Source organism: Schistocerca nitens, chromosome 12, assembly GCF_023898315.1.
Source record: "Schistocerca nitens isolate TAMUIC-IGC-003100 chromosome 12, iqSchNite1.1, whole genome shotgun sequence".
NCBI lineage: Eukaryota > Metazoa > Arthropoda > Insecta > Orthoptera > Acrididae > Schistocerca > Schistocerca nitens.
This window is the reverse complement of record NC_064625.1, coordinates 155,229,318-155,250,826: the sequence shown is the minus strand read 5'-3', so window position 1 is coordinate 155,250,826 and position 21,509 is coordinate 155,229,318. Positions and strand designations below refer to the sequence as shown.

Genomic DNA, 21,509 nt, shown 5'->3' with positions numbered 1-21,509 from the left:
GAGGGAGAGAAGCAAACATAGTAGGTGAATATGGATTGGGGCTAACAAATGAAAGAGGAAGCCGCCTGGTAGAATTTTGCACAGAGCATAACTTAATCATAGCTAACACTTGGTTCAAGAATCATAAAAGAAGGTTGTACACATGGAAGAATCGTGGAGATATTAGAAGGTATCAGATAGATTATATAATGGTAAAACAGAGGTTTGGGAACCAGGTATTAAATTGTAAGACATTTCCAGGGGCAGATGTTGACTCTGACCACAATCTATTGGTTATGAACTGTAGATTAAAACTGAAGAAACTGCAAAAATAGGTGGGAATTTAAGGAGATGGGACCTGGATAAACTGACTAAACCAGAGGTTGTACAGAGTTTCAGGGAGGAATTGTCACAAATGGGGGAAAGAAATACAGTATAAGAAGAATGGGTAGCTATGAGGGATGAAGTAGTGAAGGCAGCAGAGGATCAAGTAGGTAAAAAGACGAGGGCTAGTAGAAATCCTTGGGTAACAGAAGAAATATTGAATTTAATTGATGAAAGGAGAAAATGTAAAAATGCAGTAAATGAAGCAGGCAAAAAGGAATACAAACGTCTCAAAAATGAGCTCGACAGGAAGAGCAAAATGGCTAAGCAGGGATGGCTAGAGGACAAATGTAAGGATGTAGAGGCTTGTCTCACTAGGGGTAAGATAGATACTGCCTACAGGAAAACTAAAGAGACCTTTGGAGAGAAGAGAACCACTTGTATGAATATCAAGAGCTCAGATGGCAACCCAGTTATAAGCAAAGAAGGGAAGGCAGAAAGGTGGAAGGAGTATATAGAGGGTTTATACAAGGGCGATGTACTTGAGGACAATATTATGGAAATGGAAGAGGATGTAGATGAAGATGAAATGGGAGATAAGATACTGCGTGAAGAGTTTGACAGAGCACTGAAAGACCTGAGCCGAAACAAGGCCCCGGGAGTAGACAACATTCCATCAGAACTACTGACGGCCTTGGGAGAGCCAGTCCTGACAAAAAACTACCATCTGGTGAGCAAAATGTATGAGACAGGCAAAATAGCCTCAGACTTCAAGAAGAATATAATAATTCCAATCCCAAAGAAAGCAGGTGTTGACAGATGTGAAAATTACCAAACTATCAGTTTAATAAGTCACAGCTGCAAAATACTAACACGAATGCTTTACAGATGAATGGAAAAACTGGTAGAAGCCGACCTCAGGGAAGATCAGTTTGGATAACATAGAATTATTGGAACACGTGAGGCAATACTGACCTTACGACTTACATTGTTGTTGTTATTGTTGTTGTGGTGGTCTTCAGTCCTGAGACTGGTTTGATGCAGCTCTCCATGCTACTCTATCCTGTGCAAGCTTCTTCATCTCCCAGTACCTACTGCAACCTACATCCTTCTGAATCTGCTTAGTGTATTCATCTCTTGGTCTCCCTCTACGATTTTTACCCTCCACGCTGCCCTCCAATACTAAATTGGTGATCCCTTGATGCCTCAGAACATGTCCTACCAACCGATCCCTTCTTCTGGTCAAGTTGTGCCACAAACTTCTCTTCTCCCTGATCCTATTCAATACTTCCTCATTAGTTATGTGATCTACCCATCTAATCTTCAGCATTCTTCTGTAGCACCACATTTCGAAAGCTTCTATTCTCTTCTTGTCCGAACTATTTATCGTCCATGTTTCACTTCCATACATGGCTACACTCCATACAAATACTTTCAGAAATGACTTCCTGACACTTAAATCTATACTCGATGTTAACAAATTTCTCTTCTTCAGAAACGCTTTCCTTGCCATTGCCAGTCTACATTTTATATCCTCTCTACTTCGACCATCATCAGTTATTTTGCTCCCCAAATAGCAAAACTCCTTTACTACTTTAAGTGTCTCATTTCCTAATCTAATACCCTCAACATCACCCGACTTAATTAGACTACATTCCATTATCCTTGTTTTGCTTTTGTTGATGTTCATCTTATATCCTCCATTCAAAACACTGTCCATTCCATTCAACTGCTCTTCCATGTCCTTTGCTGTCTCTGACAGAATTACAATGTCATCGGCGAACCTCAAAGTTTTTATTTCTTCTCCATGAATTTTAATACCTACTCCGAATTTTTCTTTTGTTTCCTTTACTGCTTGTTCAATATACAGATTGAACAACATCGGGGAGAGGCTACAACCCTGTCTCACTCCCTTCCCAACCACTGCTTCCCTTTCATGTCCCTCGACTCTTATAACTGCCATCTGGTTTCTGTACAAATTGTAAATAGCCTTTCGCTCCCTGTATTTTACCCCTGCCACCTTTAGAATTTGAAAGAGAGTATTCCAGTTAACGTTGTCAAAAGCTTTCTCTAAGTCTACAAATGCTAGAAACGTAGGTTTGCCTTTCCTTAATCTTTCTTCTAAGATAAGTCGTAAGGTCAGTATTGCCTCATGTGCTCCAGTGTTTCTACGGAATCCAAACTGATCTTCCCCGAGGTTGGTTTCTACTAGTTTTTCCATTCGTCTGTAAAGAATTCGCGTTAGTATTTTGCAGCTGTGACTTATTAAACTGATAGTTCGGTAATTTTCACATCTGTCAACACCTGCTTTCTTTGGGATTGGAATTATTATATTCTTCTTGAAGTCTGTGGGTATTTCCCTGTCTCATACATCTTGCTCACCAGATGGCAGAGTTTTGTCATGACTGGCTCTCCCAAGGCCATCAGTAGTTCTGATGGAATGTTGTCTACTCCCGGGGCCTTGTTTCGACTCAGGTCTTTCAGTGCTCTGTCAAACTCTTCACGCAGTATCTTATCTCCCATTTCATCTTCATCTACATCCTCTTCCATTTCCATAAAATTGTCCTCAAGTACATCGCCCTTGTATAGACCCTCTATATACTCCTTCCACCTTTCTGCTTTCCCTTCTTTGCTTAGAACTGGGTTTCCATCTGAGTCCTTGATATTCATACAAGTCGTTCTCTTATCTCCAAAGGTCTCTTTAATTTTCCTGTAGGCAGTATCTATCTTACCCCTAGTGAGATAGGCCTCTACATCCTTACATTTGTCCTCTAGCCATCCCTGCTTAGCCATTTTGCTCTTCCTGTCGAGCTCATTTTTGAGACGTTTGTATTCCTTTTTGCCTGCTTCATTTACTGCATTTTTACATTTTCTCCTTTCATCAATTAAATTCAATATTTCTTCTGTTACCCAAGGATTTCTACTAGCCCTCGTCTTTTTACCTACTTGATCCTCTGCTGCCTTCGCTACTTCATCCCTCAAAGCTACCCATTCTTCTTCTACATTAGTTCTTTCCCCCATTCCCGTCAATTGTTCCCTTATGCTCTCCCTGAAACTCTGTACAACCTCTGGTTTAGTCAGTTTATCCAGGTCCCATCTCCTTAAATTGCCACCTTTTTGCAGTTTCTTCAGTTTTAATCTACAGGTCATAACCAATTGATTGTGGTCGGAGTCCACATCTGCCCCTGGAAATGTCTTACAATTTAAAACCTGGTTCCTAAATCTCTGTCTTACCATTATATAATCTATCTGAAACCTGTCAGTATGTCCAGGCTTCTTCCATGTATACAACCTTCTTTCATGATTCTTAAACCAAGTGTTAGCCATGATTATGGTGTGCTCTGTGCAAAATTCTACCAGGCGGCTTCCTCTTTCATTTGTTAGCCCCAATCCATATTCACCTACTATGTTTCCTTCTTTCCCTTTTCCTACACTCTAATTCCAGTCACCCATGACTATTAAATTTTCATCTCCCTTCACAATCTGAATAATTTCTTTTATTTCATCATACATTTCTTCAATTTCTTCGTCATCTGCAGAGCTAGTTGGCATATAAATTTGTAATACTGTAGTAGGTGTGGGCTTCGTATCTATCTTGGCCACAATAATGTGTTCACTATGCTGTTTGTAGTAGCTTACCCGCATTCCTATTTTCCTATTCATTATTAAACCTACTCCTGCATTACCCCTATTTGATTTTGTGTTTATAACCCTGTAGTCACCTGACCAGAAGTCTTGTTCCTCCTGCCACCAAACTTCACTAATTCCCACTATATCTAACTTCAACCTATCCATTTCCCTTTTTAAATTTTCTAACCTACCTGCCCGATTAAGGGATCTGACATTCCACACTCCGATCCGTAGAACGCCAGTTTTCTTTCTCCTGATAACGACATCCTCTTGAGTAGTCCCCGCCTGGAGATCCGAATGGGGGACTATTTTACCTCCGGAATATTTTACCCAAGAGGACGCCATCATCATTTAATCATACAGTAAAGCTGCATGCCCTCGGGAAAAATTACGGCTGTAGGTTCCCCTTGCTTTCAGCCGTTCGCAGTACCAGCACAGCAAGGCAGTTTTGGTTATTGTTACAAGGCCAGATCAGTCAATCATCCAGATTGTTGCCCTTGCAACTACTGAAAAGGCTGCTGCCCCTATTCAGGAACCACACGTTTGTCTGGCCTCTCAACAGATACCCCTCCATTGTGGTTGCACCTACGGTACGGCTATCTGTATCGCTGAGGTACGCAAGCCTCCCCACCAATGGCAAGGTCCATGGTTCATGGGGGGGACGACTTATATTAGAAGAAAGATTAAGGAAAGGCAAACGTACGTTTCTAGCATTTGTAGACTTAGAGAAAGCTTTTGACAATGTTGACTGGAATACTCTCTTTCCAATTCTAAAGGTGGCATGGGTAAAATACAGGGAGCGAAGGCTATTTACAATTTGTACAGAAACCAGATGGCAGTTATAAGAGCGAGGGGCATGAAAGGGAAGCAGTGGTTGGGAAGGGAGTGAGACAGGGTTGTAGCCTCTCCCCGATGTTATTCAATCTGTACATTGAGCAAGCAGTAAAGGAAACAAAAGAAAAATTCAGAGTAGGTATTAAAATCCATGGAGAAGAAATAAAAACTTTGAGGTTCGCCGATGACATTGTAGTTCTGTCAGAGACAGCAAAGGACTTGGAAAAGCAGTTGAACGGAATGGACAGTGTCTTGAAAGGAGGATATAAGATGAACATCAACAAAAGAAAAATGAGGATAATGGAATGTAGTCAAATTAAATCGGGTGATGCTGAGGGAATTAGATTAGGAAATGAGACACTTAAAGTAGTAAAGGAGTTTTGCAGAGCAAAATAACTGATGATGGTCGAAGAAGAGAGGATATAAAATGTAGACTGGCAATGACAAGGAAAGCGTTTCTGAAGAAGAGAAATTTGTTAGCATCGATTATAGATTTAAGTGACAGGAAGTCCTTTCTGAAAAAATTTTTATGGAGTGTAGCCATGTATGGAAGTGAAACATGGACGATAAATAGTTTGGACAAGAAGAGAATGGAAGCTATCGAAATGTGGTGCTACAGAAAAATGCTGAAGATTAGATGGGTAGATCACATAACTTATGAGGAGGTATTGAATAGAATTGGGGAGAAGAGGAGTTTGTGGCACAACTTGACTAGACGAAGCTGAGCCAAAAACTTTGAAAAACTGATCTCCAGTAAAAGTGTATTCTGGAAGAATCAGTGAGCCCTGAAACTGAAGATCAAATTGGTGGTGGTGTGGTGTGTGTGTGTGTGTGTGTGTGTGTGTGTGTGTGTGTGTGTGTGTGTGTATAAAGATCAGAAATCTTGGGTAAAGATATGGTGGAAAAAATTAATGATCTCATCAACTACGGGGTGTTTGCTAATGAAAAAGAACTCTTGACTGCAGAGTAAACTGCAGAGGATGCAGGTGAAAAGCATATGGCACATGCAATCATTGAAGAAATGCCTTCCAGTTCACATGAAAAACTGAAGTTTCACTAGAATTGAAGGTAAATTGAAATCAATACTTTTTTATAAATGTATTCAAATGAGACTTTCATGCAATGCTAAAATTTGGGCAGGAAATTCATGAGATAAAAGAAGAATCTCTGTGCGTTCATAGAATTACTGCAATCCACAGAGACTTTCCAACATCAAACATCTGCTCTAATTCTGCGCGTTACCCTGATTTTATGGTCAATATGGATCAGACCAAAGGTGAATATTTCATCAGCAGTAAACAAACATTTCCACACTGAGGTGAAAAAGTCACAGAACGTGCTGTCAACCATTTACTTTACATTACATTACATACAGCCACAAAGATGTAGCTTTACTCAGAAATACATTACCTGATCAAAAATATTATAATCTCTAATTCCGCAATTTTAAGAGAGCCGAGTGTGATCTTAATGGTTGGTTTCTGAACTAAGGTAGAGGAACTGACTTCAGCCACAACAGCACAACATGAAACTACTGGCTAACTGAAGTTGGCATAATTAATTATTTACTAATAAATTAATCATAAATAATGATAAGGTTCCTCTGAAGTAAAAATGACATCCTTTAACTTTGATTTATTCAATTTAAAACAATGGAAAACATATCAAAATGTATCATGCTCATTCCTTTGATGATACTGACAAATTTTAAAGGTCATCCACTACCGAAACAACAAGGGTGATTCAGCATTCCTGGGCCAACAAAATATTTCTGTCAATTTCTATTAAACACCTCACAATTCAATTTATCATATTTCAGGGTCACAACTCACATTACACATTCATTCGACTGAGTCTGCCCCACTACTGCCCAGTAGCACTCGTTACTAACACTCATTCTCGATGTAATGTGACAGTGCCCTGTCTGCTGGAAAAAGCAGGAGACTGAAGCAAGTTCTACAAGTTACGTCTCACCAGCTAGCACCCTGCTCCTAGATAGTTCGGTGATGAGGATATTAACCGTGATCACGATCGGTATTAGGACACCCTTATTTAATGCAGTACTCACTGCCAGGTGCGTCACGAGAGCAGACCCACTAGTATAAAGGAGGCGGGGAGTAATGTGTTGTCAGGAGAGAAGCAGGACCAGCAGACTGGGTCGGTCAGGAGAGCTTAGTGACTTCTGAAGGTGGACTAGTCACAGGATGTCACCCGAGTAACAAATCTATCGTGGGTACTTCAGCCCTTCTAAAGATGACGATGTGACTGTGAAGTGGAAACACAAAGGATCAACCACAGGTAAAATCAGACCAGGTAGATCTCGTGTACTGACAAAAAGGGACTGTGGAGCAATATGGTGGATGGATATAAAAAAAACCACATGCCATCAGCAGAATGAGGAGGGCGGTTTTTCAAGGTCAGGGTGTGGCCTCATTAATGGACTTCTAGAAAGTCGAAGGATATAAACATGTTTTATAGCATTGTGTACTGCACTCAGTTAAGGAACTGGAGGAAGTAATGCCGTGAGGACGGGTTGTGTGTCGTGCTTGGGTAGCTCAAATGGCAAAGCACTTACCTGCGAAATGCAAAGGTCCCGAGTTCGAGTCTGGAGTTAAGGAACAGGTCAGAGACTATGACTGATCGTATCAAACAGTAGAAACTCCAGGAACAAATATCAACAATGGCCCGAGCTATCAGAGTTGGCGGCTATGCGTGCACGAGGTGTGCTCGCCTGTGTGTACAAATGACTGTGTTTCTCTTTTCTGATGAAGACTGTGGCTGGAAGTTTTATGCAAGTGTCCTAATTGTGCCCATCTGCAACAAACTTGCCATCTTTATGACTGATTGTATCAGTGTGGCAATGCACCCTGTTATAAATTAGGATCTTTGAGGCAATGGTTTGTGGACAATAATATTCATGAAATGGACTGGATTGCCCACAGTCCTGAATTAGAACATCAACTTTGCTCCAGACTACTAGCAACTCTGATTTTGCCTCTTCAGTAATAATGGACCGTTATACCTCCACAGACATACAGACACCTCACTGAAAGTGTCCCCAGCAGAGTTCAAGCTATCATAAAGGCAAAAGGTGGACACACCTAACAGACACACAGCTGCTGGGCTTTATTAACAAAACACAGCGTATCCTGTTGGACACACACACACACACACACACACACACACACAAACATTCTCTCTCTCTCTCTCTCTCTCTCTCTCTCTCTCTCTCTCTCTATGATGTGCATCTAAAGCTAAGCCCTTTCCTTATGTGGTATAACGAAAATAAAAGTTTTGACAAGAGAAGAGGAAATACAAGAGTAATGGTTAATTCACACCAGGCAAACAACTGTTTTTTATTAACTTAAGATTTGAAATAAAAGACATTCTCTTGACAGTGATTCACCCAATATACAGGGAGGATCAGAAAGTAACACACAATAATTTTTTCTCCCCTCCCGGTACTGCAGCTGGAATGTTGAAATTTCATGACTATGCAGTCTGGAGTCTGTGCTACACAGGATATTTTGTTTTCATGTGCATCTCTAGTGAGAAAAACCTGAATCATGAAACAAACACTATGCGAATATTACTGTCGTCAACTTGTGAAGCGCACCAAAGTAAAGTTCGATATTTGTGGGCCAAAGGGCATAAACCGAGTGAAATTCACAGGGACATGCTTGAAGTGTATGGGGACAACTGTATGGACTGTAGTAATGTCTGCAGGCACTGTGCATTTTGCGAAGAAGGCGGTGTAAATTTTAGTGATTCGCCATGCTCCAGGCGGCCGTTAACAGCTGCAGCCCCACAGAATATCGGAGCCATTGAGGCAGCAATTTTGAATGACACGCCTGCACAACTGCAAACCTTGTTGCAGCAAACATCTCATATGGTCCAATGTATGATACTGTTCACGACATGCTCAAATTTCATTAAGTTAGTTCATGCTGGGTGCCTGAGAACCTGACAGGTAACCACAAGCGCCACCAAATGGTGACAAGCTCAGATCATTTAATATGTTATACCACAGAATGGTGTGACTTTTCAGAAAGGAATCGTCATTTGTGATGAGTTGTCAGCATACCACTACACTCCCAAAATCAATCGGGCCTCTATGGAGTGGAAACATGCTTGTTCCCCAGTACGGTACGGAAAAAATTCAGGGCTACTTCTACCGCTAGGAAAGTGCTTGTGACAGTGTTATGGGATATCTGTGGTGTGTTATTGCTGGACTCTGCTGGGCAGGTGACCACTGTGAATTCTGCAGCCTACATTAAAACTTTGGTAAGATGGGTGGTGCCCTTCATGACAAATGCCACAACATTAATGCTGACAGTGTCAAAGTTCATGACGATGTTCATCGCCACATTGCTGCTCATGTTCGTGAGGAAATTGCCACATTTGGGTGGGAGATGCTCCAGAATCCACTGTACAGTCCACACCTTGCACCCCGGACTTTCATCTGTTCAGTCCTCACAGAAATTCAAATGGTTCAAATGGCTCTGAGCGCTATGGGACTTAACATCTGTGGTCATCAGTCCCCTGGAACTTAGAACTACTTAAACCTAACTAACCTAAGGACATCACACACATCCATGCCCAAGGCAGGATTCGAACCTGCGCGCCTGAAGCGCCTAGAACCGCACGGCCACACCGGTCAGCGATCACAGAAATTCCTGTCCAGACAATGCTCTGCATATGATGCAAAAGTGAAATCAGCAGTCTGCAGGTGGCTATACTCCAATAAAATGGACTAATACAAATAGAAAATATTAAAACTGGTACCACAATGGGAGAAATGTGTCAGGGACAATGGTGAGTATGTAGAACAGTAGGTAAAATACCTAAGTTCATTTGCGATTTTTTCTGTTTTGCTACCTATTGAACTTTTCGGTGGTAAAATTATTGTGCAGTGTTTTCCAATCTTGCCTCGTATAAAGTGGAGTATTGCATGGTAATTTGTTTGCAACAGCTGAGAAATGCTGTAGCTGTATCTGACCAATTCATCTCACTTCTTCAGCCATCTGGATAGGACTGATGCAGCTGCAACATTATTGCTGCTAAATAACAAATTGCTAACATGAACAAATTGCTCCCCCAATACTCCACTGGATCAACAAGCTGTGCAATCTGTTTCAGTTCTGTAGCAGTGTGCTACAGTACTGTGACTATGGGATTTCACTGTGCACCAAAACCAACCACACACACACACACACACACACACACACACACACACACACACACACACACACAAACCTGAAAAAGAAAAGAAAATACCAATACTAATAATTCTGTTACCATTATGACTACTACTCACATTTTGGGGTGTCAAAGAATTAGTTATCTTCTTATTTACATTAGAAAATCTAAAGGTCGCATAGTATCAAAGGCAATAAAATTATTTATTAACACAAAACTTCTCTTTAACAAAGTAAAAACCCTTTTAGATGTGACCAGGCTTAAGGCAATGGTGAAATGAACAGTGAAGAGCAATGAGATCCACTTACTGTGGCTACAACTGCACGTACCTGGTAAACAGTATCGCCATACTTGCAGTTCACAACCCCTGAACTGCCAGCAACATCCAGCGAGAACTTATCGGACCACTCGCCGTCTTCCACCTTCACCGAAGCTTTCTTCTTGCCGAAAAATGCTTTGGCTCGGAACGAGAAGAGTATTGGTCCCTTGAAGTCGTCTGGGTGATATAGCACATTGGTTGTTTCATCCGATTGCTGCAAAATGAGAAAGAAGACAACGTGTTCGGTGGCAGCACCAGCAGTAATAATGAAGTTTTACATTTAAAAAGATCCTTGCAAGTTCACTCACAGATAACTACCCTACGATAGAATATTTGAAGCCACCAGAGATATATTGTCGCGCCATTTCATGACGTGCTTCTTACAAGGAGATGTCCCAGTGGTGGGATTGACTTTTTGAAACTATCTATCCAATGATGTTGTCTGAAGTCCCAGGTATCACACGTTGCAGCCATTCGGCCTGGTGGACTGTCCTTTACAAGTCATCAATGAATAAAATTTCAGAAAATTATATGATGCTCTACAGCTTTAAAAAGAGACCCATTAAACAGACTGGTTGCATAGTTTAATGGTTAGGGTACAGTCCTCACATGCAATAGGTTCTGGGTTTGTATCTCATCAAGTGCTTTGATTTTTTTATTTTAAAATCTTTATTGAAACGATTTTCATCATTATTTTTATTCAGTTTATTGGCTTAAATGTATTTCTTTATTTCTAACCCTTTGTTACATCATATTAACCTTCGTAGTAGCTTTGTCATTTGTTATCATTTCTCTTCCACTTGGAATCTTTGTTCATGTGGTTTAACTTCAATTTAATATCTTCCACTTTTTTTTCTTATACTCCATTTTCATTCACTTTACTGCATTCATTGTTTATATTTCTCATTTTGCTGGAATTTTGTTTTACTTATAAGCCCTTCTTTCATTTAAAATTTCATCTGCAATAATAATTTTGTGTTTTAAATGTTATGATTACTATCCAAAGAAAAAGTACATCTTTTAGTGAAAAATACATTCTGACACCACTGCACAGTCAATATGAACAGATTATTTCATCTATGGATTTTAACTGATAATCAACATTTCCAAATGTTAAATATTGTGACACATATATAAACATAATTAAGTTCACATGCATAAAGATTGCTAGTGGAAAAAGAATTATAGGAAGAAAAAAAAACTGGAGTGACAAACAGATAATATGTTGATCAAAATGGCATGGCAAAGGAATAGAAATAAAATAAAAAAAATACATTTGCTGTAATATACTGTATATAAATAATGAACAAAGTAATTTTGACCAAGATTTAAAAATAATTTTTTTTAAGATGCCTGACAACATTCGAACACACAACCATTGATATGGGAGAATTGCACCTTAACAGCTATGTTATGCAACCAGTCTGATTAATGTTCCTATGCTTTAAGGTATAGATTATCATGCAAAATTCTGAATTTTTTTTCTGTTGATTACTCGCAAATGGGGGCAAATCGGAGTGAATGGCTACAGGGCCACTACTGTAAAGACTGTTTTGAAAAGTCAGTCCAACTGCTGAACAGCTCTCCTTGTCAGTGGTATTTCAGTGTGTAATAATCACATATACAACTAATTTAACTCAGAGGATGGTTCAGTAAGTGCTCTTGTTTCAATAGTGACGTTGCGGCCCTTGCAATCTGGTGTTCCAATTGCATGTCATGTCTTCATCTCTCAGTCGCTGCTAAAATAAAACACGAGAGTGATTCATACAATAGGTCTGATTTGGCAGCCATTTCTGTAACTCCATAAGTTATGTTGTTTTTGTCAAGATGGGAAAGTATTGCAGTAGCATTCAGCAATTTTTTTGTGTATGGGAAAACACATGAATATATAGAAGTGAAACTGGATGTTGTTTCTGGTGATGCATCACCACCAATGACCACAGTTACACATTGCCCAACCAATTTAAACGTGGTCACCCAGGATGACTGGAAGATGAGATTACTGAATAAATTATTGAACAAAATCCATGATACAACATAGGTGAAGAGGGCCAAGTGCCAATATTAATATTTTACCAGATAAAATGGCAATGAAAAAACAGTCTGTCCAACAAGTGTGCCAACTGCTAACTGTTGACAGAAAATAGGTGAGGCTTTCAACTTTGGAGTTATTTTTGGAGCAACTGAAGAAAGATCTTCAGGATTTTTTCCATCAAGCTGTCATGAGTGATGAGACTTGGACTCCACATTATACCCCTGAAACTGAGCAACAATCAAATAACTGACTGCTTCTGATCAATGTGCCTCAAATAAGGTGAAGACCGTTCCATAACCCAGAATATTTATGGCAATGAATTTTTGGAATGAGAAGGGTGTCATACTTTTTAGCCTTCTTAGGAAACAGACAATTGGTCACTGAACAATACTACAGTGAAATACTGGAGCACTTTGACACGGAATTTAAAGAAACTCTAGTCCATTTGGTGAAGATGAAATGCTGTTTCACCATGACAATGCACTAGCATACTCATCTGGTGTTGTCACCACAAAACTGCACAAATTGAATTATGAACTGCCACCACCCCTACCTCCCCCTCATCACTCTCACATTTTTCTAGTCGGCTCCCTGCAATTTCCTGTTATTGCTAAACATAAAGAAATTTGTTCCCGATAAAAATTCAGTGTAAGTGTGGAGATGATCATCGAGGTAGAGACACATATTAGAAAGGTTTACATTTATTATTTTTTAAGAAGTTAAAAAATTAGCGAAGATGGTAAGAAACTGTACAATGGGGGCGTGACATTACCCCCTAGTTTTAAATGCTGAAAAGATTTGTCACTGTTGATATTTATTAATGAACATTGTTGTGTTCTGTTACAGAATCCCTGAGAATACCTTGACTGTCCATAGCATCTTTTTACAGTGAACGACGAGATGGCAGGAATGTTTACTTTACAAGAACAGGTCCAGGTCACTTTGCAGTTTGAAGTGTGGTGATCTGTAGTCCTCTTTCAGCGAAGGTGGTGGGGAGTTCACAGCTCTCATGCCACATCTGATGCTAAAAACATTAGGAATTGTCACACAAGCTAATGACAGCTGGGTCAGCTGTGCATAAACCACAAGCATGACGACCTTTGGTGGCGCGATCTCCAGAAAATTTAGTCGCAGTGAGGAACATCTTCATGCACAGTCCAGCTAAATCAACTGAAAAATCACAAAGCTGACCAAATTGACCTTCTGGTGCGATATGACCGCGGACCGTCTCATTGGTCCATTCGTATTGTGAGCCACCGTGAACAGCAACCAGTATTGTTAGATGCTGAAGGAATATGTCTGGCCACTGATGTCACAGTGGGACAATGTTGTGGATATATTTTTCCAGTAAGATGGAGCACCACCACATTTTGCTTGCATCATTCATGACTAGCTGGACAAACATTTTCCAGGACATTGGCTGGGACATTGTGGACCCCATGAATGGTCTCCGAGAAGTCCCGTCCTCACCTCATGGGATTGTGGGATTGCTACTCGTGGAAGTGGCCAAAAAAAAAAAGGTGTACCGAACAAACACCAGCACTCTGGATGATTTAGAGGAGAAGATCACAGTTGTCCTTTAAACTGTACCTTTGATTTTCACGCAGAAATCAATGGCAAAAAATTTCTGTATGTTTATGTTGTTTGGTCACCAACACAGGAGTGTATACAGAATTGTAGTTTAGTTCACATGCACTCATGTCATGGTCCCGAGAACCTACTACAGCTTCCATGTGCAAATATTCATTAATAAAAATTTATGGACATTTAAACCATCTGCTTATCTGAGTGGTAACGTGTTTATCTACCACCCAACAGGCCCGGGTTCCATTCCCGGCTGGGTTGGAGATTTTTTTCGCTCGTGGAGTGGGCGTTGTGTTTACATCATCATCATCATCATCATCATCATCATCGACACACAAGTTGCCCACTGTTTCATTGCCCAAAATAAGACTTGCAACTGGTGACCAAACTTCCCCAGTTGGGGCCTCCTGGCCATCAATAGCATATGATCATTTCATTTTTTTCTTGAACATTTAAAACTAGGGAAGTGGCTTCTCATCCACCCCGTACAACCCTGACAAGGAACTATTTTATTTCTGGGGATAAAAGAAAGATTTAAGGAACTGTACCTTCATTTCTAACATAGGCATTTAATGAATCTTTTCTGCAACAAGATATAACTGAAGACAGAACTATAATTACTATTTGTGGCTTTATCACTGCAGGAAGCTGCAACTGAAAACTGCGCAACACTCCAATTGCATCACGAGGTAGTATGTAATACTGGTATGTATCCAAAACAAAACAGGAGATAAAGGCTTGAAATTACTGTAGCTATATTACATACAATACCGCTTTCACTCATTACTTCATCTGTGAAGCAATGCACAACACAGACAATTTCTTTTTCCACAGCAGTATTAGATCTTAGCATTTACTGATTGACCACCTTCCACACTCAGTCCTTGAAGGGAGGTGTGCAATACTGCCATAAAAAGATCTTTAATTAAGGAAAACGTCAACATTCTCTACATAAAACTTTTTGCTTACTTCTAACTACAAAGGTGAAACTGGAAGCATTGTGTGAACGACCAAGCAGTTCTAAATTTTTCTTTATGACGTGAAGCTGTATGTGTATCTCGTTACATCTAACTATTCTGAATCGAGATGAATTATGTATTTTAGTTCAAACTAGTGTATATATGAGGAATCTTTTTATTATACTTACATTAAAATGCCTGTGCTTTGTAAAGCATGAAATGATATGCAAATACCATATATATTATTGAAAGCATTTTTTCAAAGTGATATTTAAAATAGAGAGAGACAGAAAGAAGCTAAATACCAAAGCAGCTGTGAAGCAAGCCCATGTAATATTTTATATGTAACCAGAATTTTTAAAAAAGCTGTGGATCAAAAAGTGTAAAGAGACAGAAAGAACTCTCATTAATTTTTTTCTCACAACTGGTCAGAGAAACAAGTTAAAATATTGCATACTGATAAAAAAATTGCAAGTGATGCAGTACTTTGGTGTGCTGAAGTACAAATGACAGAGGAAAAAAATTACTTTACACTGCTAATTTTCCCTTGTATGTCTGGATAATTTATTACTTTCCCTCTTGCCATGGACTTTCCAGTAGCTCTGTTCATTCGCTATCTTAGAAACTTTTGCCAATTCCATCTTTCAAGTGCCAATTTTTGTTGAAGAAATCTGAGATCTGTAATGTATTACTAGACACACTCGTCCCCTACCCCACTTTTGAAAGAGTAATATCATTCATTAAAGAAGGCAACTGACAATTCCAAGAATGATTTTTCTTGTAAGAGGACTTCAGCAAAAGGTTTTAAAAAAGTGCTCTGCGAACAGCAGTAATGCAAAGAGGTGAGGATGGAAGGTATTATGCAGCCGATCACTAAAAATGGGGACACAATGAAGAAGGCACGAAACAGATGTCATACTGGAACAAAGTGTATTACATGTCTGTTAACAAGCCTTGCTGTGGCCACGTGTGTGTGTGTGTGTGTGTGTGTGTGTGTGTGTGTGTGTGTGTGTGTGCTTGAAAGCTAGTGTGAATAATGCTCCTGTTATGTTTTTCTATGCTCCATACATAAGTCTGATACAGAATTTTATGCATCGCACATTATTATATGCAGATTATTAACATTTAAATAAAACGTCTTGTTACCACCTCGAGCTGCTGATAAAATTCTTCATTTATACAACCAGTTTCAATCAACTGACCATCATCAGGTTCATAAAAGTATTCACTACATCATTTTAGACAAAACTTAAAATGGTTAATGTGAGAGGATAAAACCATGAATTAGACACTGTTATCACATTATAACATAAAATACATCATCAATCTGTAAGAACTGTGCGAGGCTGTGCACAATTTAATATGAATTGTATCACCGGCCTTTAAGGGGTAATGTGTGTGTGTGTGTGTGTGTGTGTGTGTGTGTGTGTGTGTGTGTGTTTTGGGGCTTATGGGCGCTCAACATTGAGGTCATCAGCGCCCTTTAAGGGGTAATGAAAAAGTTTCTGTTCACTGTACGGTCCAAAATCCTAAGTCCAATGACAAAAAATTTCCAAGAGCACAAAGGCACTCTTCTCACCAATGCACCACGTTTAAGATACCCCATTTGGTATAGCACCATATCATGCTGTGTGAAGAAGTCTGGAACTCCCTGCTTCACACCCTCGTCCGACAGGAATCTTTGACTCTTCGAGATCTTTTTCGAGGCACCGGAGGCGTGATAATCGTACGGGGAGAGATCAGAACTATAGGACAGGTGCACAAGAGTGTCCTATTCCAGTTGGCATAACTTGTGCATTATGACATTTGCAATACAGGGATGTCCGTTATCGAAGTTGCTGCACCCCTGGGTGGTTTGTGACAGACCTGCTGTCCCATACAAATTCTTCATGCTCCGACGGATGTCTACTGGCGTTTATGTACTTTGGCAACCGAGAAAACAGTAGTAGCATGTTGGTCCTGTTTCGATGCATTTGGTAACAACACTAGCACAGTTCATATTTCCACATTTATTGCACGTATGCCATAAGGACACGAATGCTGCACTAATCCCTCGCCTACATGTCGGTGCGTATACACATACATCTGTTTCTTGCTGTGCTGCATACTCGCTACAGCAGCACCCCTGAAATGGAAACATTTAGATTGCTCCTGGTATATAAACTCTGCTAAGCAGTGCACTCATTCATGTTATAACATAAATTACATCCTACCCAAATACCTAGCACACTTTATGGAGTGAGGATATAATTTACAGGGTGACGCACGAAATGTGTTACCAATTGTTTCTTTCACAATTTACGACGCACATTAGATATGCCGCTGGGATCTCTACAGCAATACCAGCAGAGCTTGGAAAAACAAATGAGTTATGAAATGATGTGTAATTCACGATACTGCCGCTAGGAGACTAGTAAGCAGCAATGGCTGACAATGGAAGACTGACGACACGGCAACGGTCAGCAATTGTGTTACTTTTTCGTGAAACGAAAAGCGTTCTTGTGACTCGGAGGCATTTTCGACAACAGTTTAACACACAATGGGTCCCTTGCAAGAAGACCATCCACAGGTTGTACGGGAAATTTGTACAGGAAGGAACAGTATTGGAAGCGAAGCAACCTCGGCCTAAGCCTGTTTGTTCGCCAGAGAATATTGAAGCGGTACGAGTTGCTGTACAGAGAAGTCCTGGGAAATCGCGTAGAAAGGCAGCAGTGCAACTGGGAACATCCAGACGCTCCGTTCAACACATTCTTAAAAGTGACCTCCATATGTACCCATACAAGATGACCTGTGCACAGAAGCTCACTGAAGAACACAAGCAGCAGAGACTAATGTTTGCTCAGTGGGCGGAGGATACGGAAGAAACTCTCAACAACGTTTGGTTTTCAGACAAGGCTCATTTTCATTTAGACGGTGTCGTTAACAAACAAAATGTATGCTTTTGGGCCACTGAAAACCCACAAGTGCTTCATGAACGACAACATTAAGCTCTGAGGATTACAGCGTGGGCAGCAATTTCCACTCACGGATTTATTAGACCCTTTTTCTTGAAGGAACTGCAAACAGCGAGCGTTATTTGAACACACTTCGCAATAGCTTCATTCCACAACTTCTTGCTACTGCCTTGCCCTTCAACACGCAGTGGTTCATGCGAGATGGAGCAAGGCCACATACTGCAAACACTGTGTTGGAGTTTTCACACGAGCATTTCGACATGCGGATCATTTCACTCAGGTTTCCAGGTCGCTTCAATGACGGACAAAATTGGCCCCCCAATAGTCCAGACCTCAATCCGTGTGACTTTTTTCTTTGGGGGTACCTAAAGGAAAAAATTTTCCCGGAATGTCCACGTGATTTAATGGAGCTCAGAAGACTTATTCTTCAAGCTTGCAGTGAAATTACGGAAGACATGTGCCGTAGCGTAATCACTAACTTCAGTGTTCGTTTGAAGGAAGTTAGGAAACGAAATGGTGGATATATTGAGCATGTGATGAGTTAAAACAAATCTCCATGGACGGCTCTTCATTGTAGTGTATGTTCCTTTCAGATTGTATTGACAATAAAGTTTATATTAAAAAACAAAATGGTAACACATTTCGTGCGGCACCCTGTTACAACATGAACAAGTGCACTATCTAGCAGGTTTTATAGACTGATGATGTGATTTATATTATGATAGGGTAATAGCATCCAATTTATGGTTTTATCATCTGATGTTAATGATTTGACATTATGCCTAAAATGGCACTGTGGCTACACTTTTGAAGCTGATGATTGTCAGTCGACCAAAACTGGTTGAGTAAATAAAGATTTTATCAGAAACTCAAGAAGGCAACGTGACTTTTTCCAATATTTACGAGAAATGGGGAACCAGCTCCTGAAAATAGATTAGCATTTCAATGCAATCACACACAGTAGGTTAGGTTAACACGATCTACATTCTGTATACACGGAAAGATTACACAGCAGGTGTGTCATTCAGAAATCACATTTGAATGTTAGTGGCTTGTGAGAACACTGCGTTATGCCTCCTGTAAGAAGGGGAAATTTCTACAAGCCACAATGGAATCAACCAGTGGCAGGATCGTGACCTAACTGAGACTGGCTTTCATTATTCTGCGACTGCTGTGAATATTAAAATTATGAGTTCAGAAGGGCCAAACTCAACAGCAAGCACAATCTCAATGCCTCCACATGACTAGTGACCGAGACGACAGACCGTACAGCCACATCTTGTACCTCGTGTTAGCAAATGTGTGTGTTTGCTGCAAGGTAAGTATCCACACAGACAGAGTGACGATATCTGCAACATCGCATGGCTCAGCTCGGCAAGCATTATTGCAGCTTCCCTCACCACAGCAAGAGTGAGGGGTGTGCAAACAGGGGTGTGCTCGACAGCAACCCTGGATGCAGAAGAGACACCACATCATCTTTTCAGATACATCCCGATTCCGAGCACGGCATCACAAGGGACACATCTGTCACAGGCTCCGAGGAGTAATATCTGGCGTTCTCCGAGGAAGTGTTATAGGCCCTCCTTTGATCTACGTAAATGATTTAGGAGACAAACTCAGCAGTCCTTCTAGACTGTTTGTAGATGGTGCTGTCATTTATTGTCCTATATCGTCATTAAATGATCAAAATAAATTGCAAAATGATTTAGACATGATATCTCTATGACGCAGAGTGTGGCAATTTACTCTAAGTAATGAAAGGTGTGAAGTTACCCACATAAGCACTAAAAAGAACACACTAAATTTCAAACAATTTAAAATCCAGGATGGAATGAAACAATATTATGAGAAGGAAAGTTGCTACTCACCACAGAGCGGAGATGCCGAGTCGCAGATAGGCACACGACACACACAGTTGTGTGTGTGAGTTGCGTTTACGTGAGTGTGTATGTGCGTATGTGTGTCTATTGTTGACAAAGGCCATTGGCCAAAAGGTTTAAGAGTGAAAATCTTTGTTGTGCCTATCTGCGACTCAGCATCTCTGCTATATGGTAAATAGCAACTTTCCTTATCGTAATATTGTTACATTCCACTAAATTTCAGTTACATAATAAATCACGCAAATCTAAAAGCTTGTAACTAACTAAATACTTACGGGTTATAATTCCGAATAACAAACTGGAACATCACGTAGATAATGTTGTGGGGAAAGCAAACCACAGACTGCAATTTGTTGGCAGAACACTTAGAAAGTGCAACTGGATTGCTAAAGAGACTGCTTACACCACACTTGTCCGCCCTGTTCCAGAGTACTGCTGTGAGGCTTGGGATCCGCTTCAGACAGGACTGACAGAGGTCGACAAAAAATTCCAAAGAAGGGTAGCTCGTTTTGTATTATCATGAAATGGGGGACAGAGTGCTATGGATACGACACACAAATTGGGGTGACAGTCATTATAACAAATGCATTTTTCACTGTGGTGGGATCTTCTCATGAAATTTCTATCTCTCACTCTCCTCAGAGTGTGAATACATTTCGTTGGCATCCACCTACATAGGGAGAACTGATCATCGTAACAAAATAAGAGAAACCAGAGCGTGCGCAGAAAGAGCTAAGTGATCATTTTTCCCAAGTGTTGTTTGAGAGTGGAATGGTAGAGAAACAGCTTAAAGGTGGTTCGATGAACTCTCTGCTGGGTACTTAATTGCGAATTGCAGAGTAATCGTGTAGATGTAGACATAGGTGTGAGGAGAATGAATATTGTCAGATTGCACTCATCTTCATCATATGGGACTAGCGCATGCTGTGGTGGTGTGGTGTGCCGTAAGATATCTAGAACCTCTGCTTCACACATTCTATGTACTAAGGCCCAATACAGAGAGCACTCAACTGTTGCCACGGTCGACATGATCTCAAGATGTCTCACCCGTCGGAAACATCTGCCACGGGTCACAGAGAGACTGGCAACCACTCCATTTCAGCCACAGTGACCAATGAACTCTGGCACAGGCACAGAGTTGAAGCAGTGCAGAATGCTGTACCTTTATCTTTTTTCAGTTTATACATTTCGTCAAGATGGAACCGTCAACATTTTTAATATTTCACAAAGCATTTATTAAAAATCTCTTTCGACACTTGCCGTACATTTGTTTGGTGACTAGTTTCAAATCGACCAGTTCATTTTCGAGCCCACATACTTTACGAAATGTTCGCAGGATGACTGTCACAATCCACATGTGCCTCTTAGTGACTCAATCAATTCTGAGTTGCTAAGAGGCATACGTAGACTGTTACAATCATTCTGCGAATATTTGATAAAGCACGTACTGCACTTTCGGTGCCGCCTCAGCTCGAGAATGAACCAGTTAGTTCAAAACTAGTTGCCAAACGTAAGTACTGCAAGCATTTACAGGTTCGTTACTAAACACTTCGTGTACCTGTATCTGTCACCCGAGCTCAGTTTGAGTTTATGCCTAGCCAGTTTACAGCCAATGTTTTTGCTAGATGTGGCAGCTCTATCTACTGAACCAGTAAAATACCGATTCTTTACAGAATCAGACTCTTATGTATAAAACAGCTTCAAATGTCTAATTACTTCACAAACAATGGAAACTCAATAACAGAATATCAACAACAGAAAAGAATAGATTGCTACTCACAATAAAGATGGCCCACTGAGCTGAAGACAGGC

At 40.4% G+C, this 21,509-nt stretch overlaps 1 protein-coding gene across 1 annotated transcript in view; it reads right to left on the bottom strand.

The window, feature by feature from the left end:
- LOC126215376 (intermembrane lipid transfer protein Vps13) overlaps positions 1–21,509 on the bottom strand; it is a 442,186-nt gene that overhangs the window by 132,152 nt on the left and 288,525 nt on the right. The window contains exon 44 of the mRNA XM_049942070.1: positions 10,296–10,499. Within this exon, the coding sequence (XP_049798027.1) occupies positions 10,296–10,499 (204 nt within the window). The remainder of the gene's footprint in view (positions 1–10,295; positions 10,500–21,509) is intronic.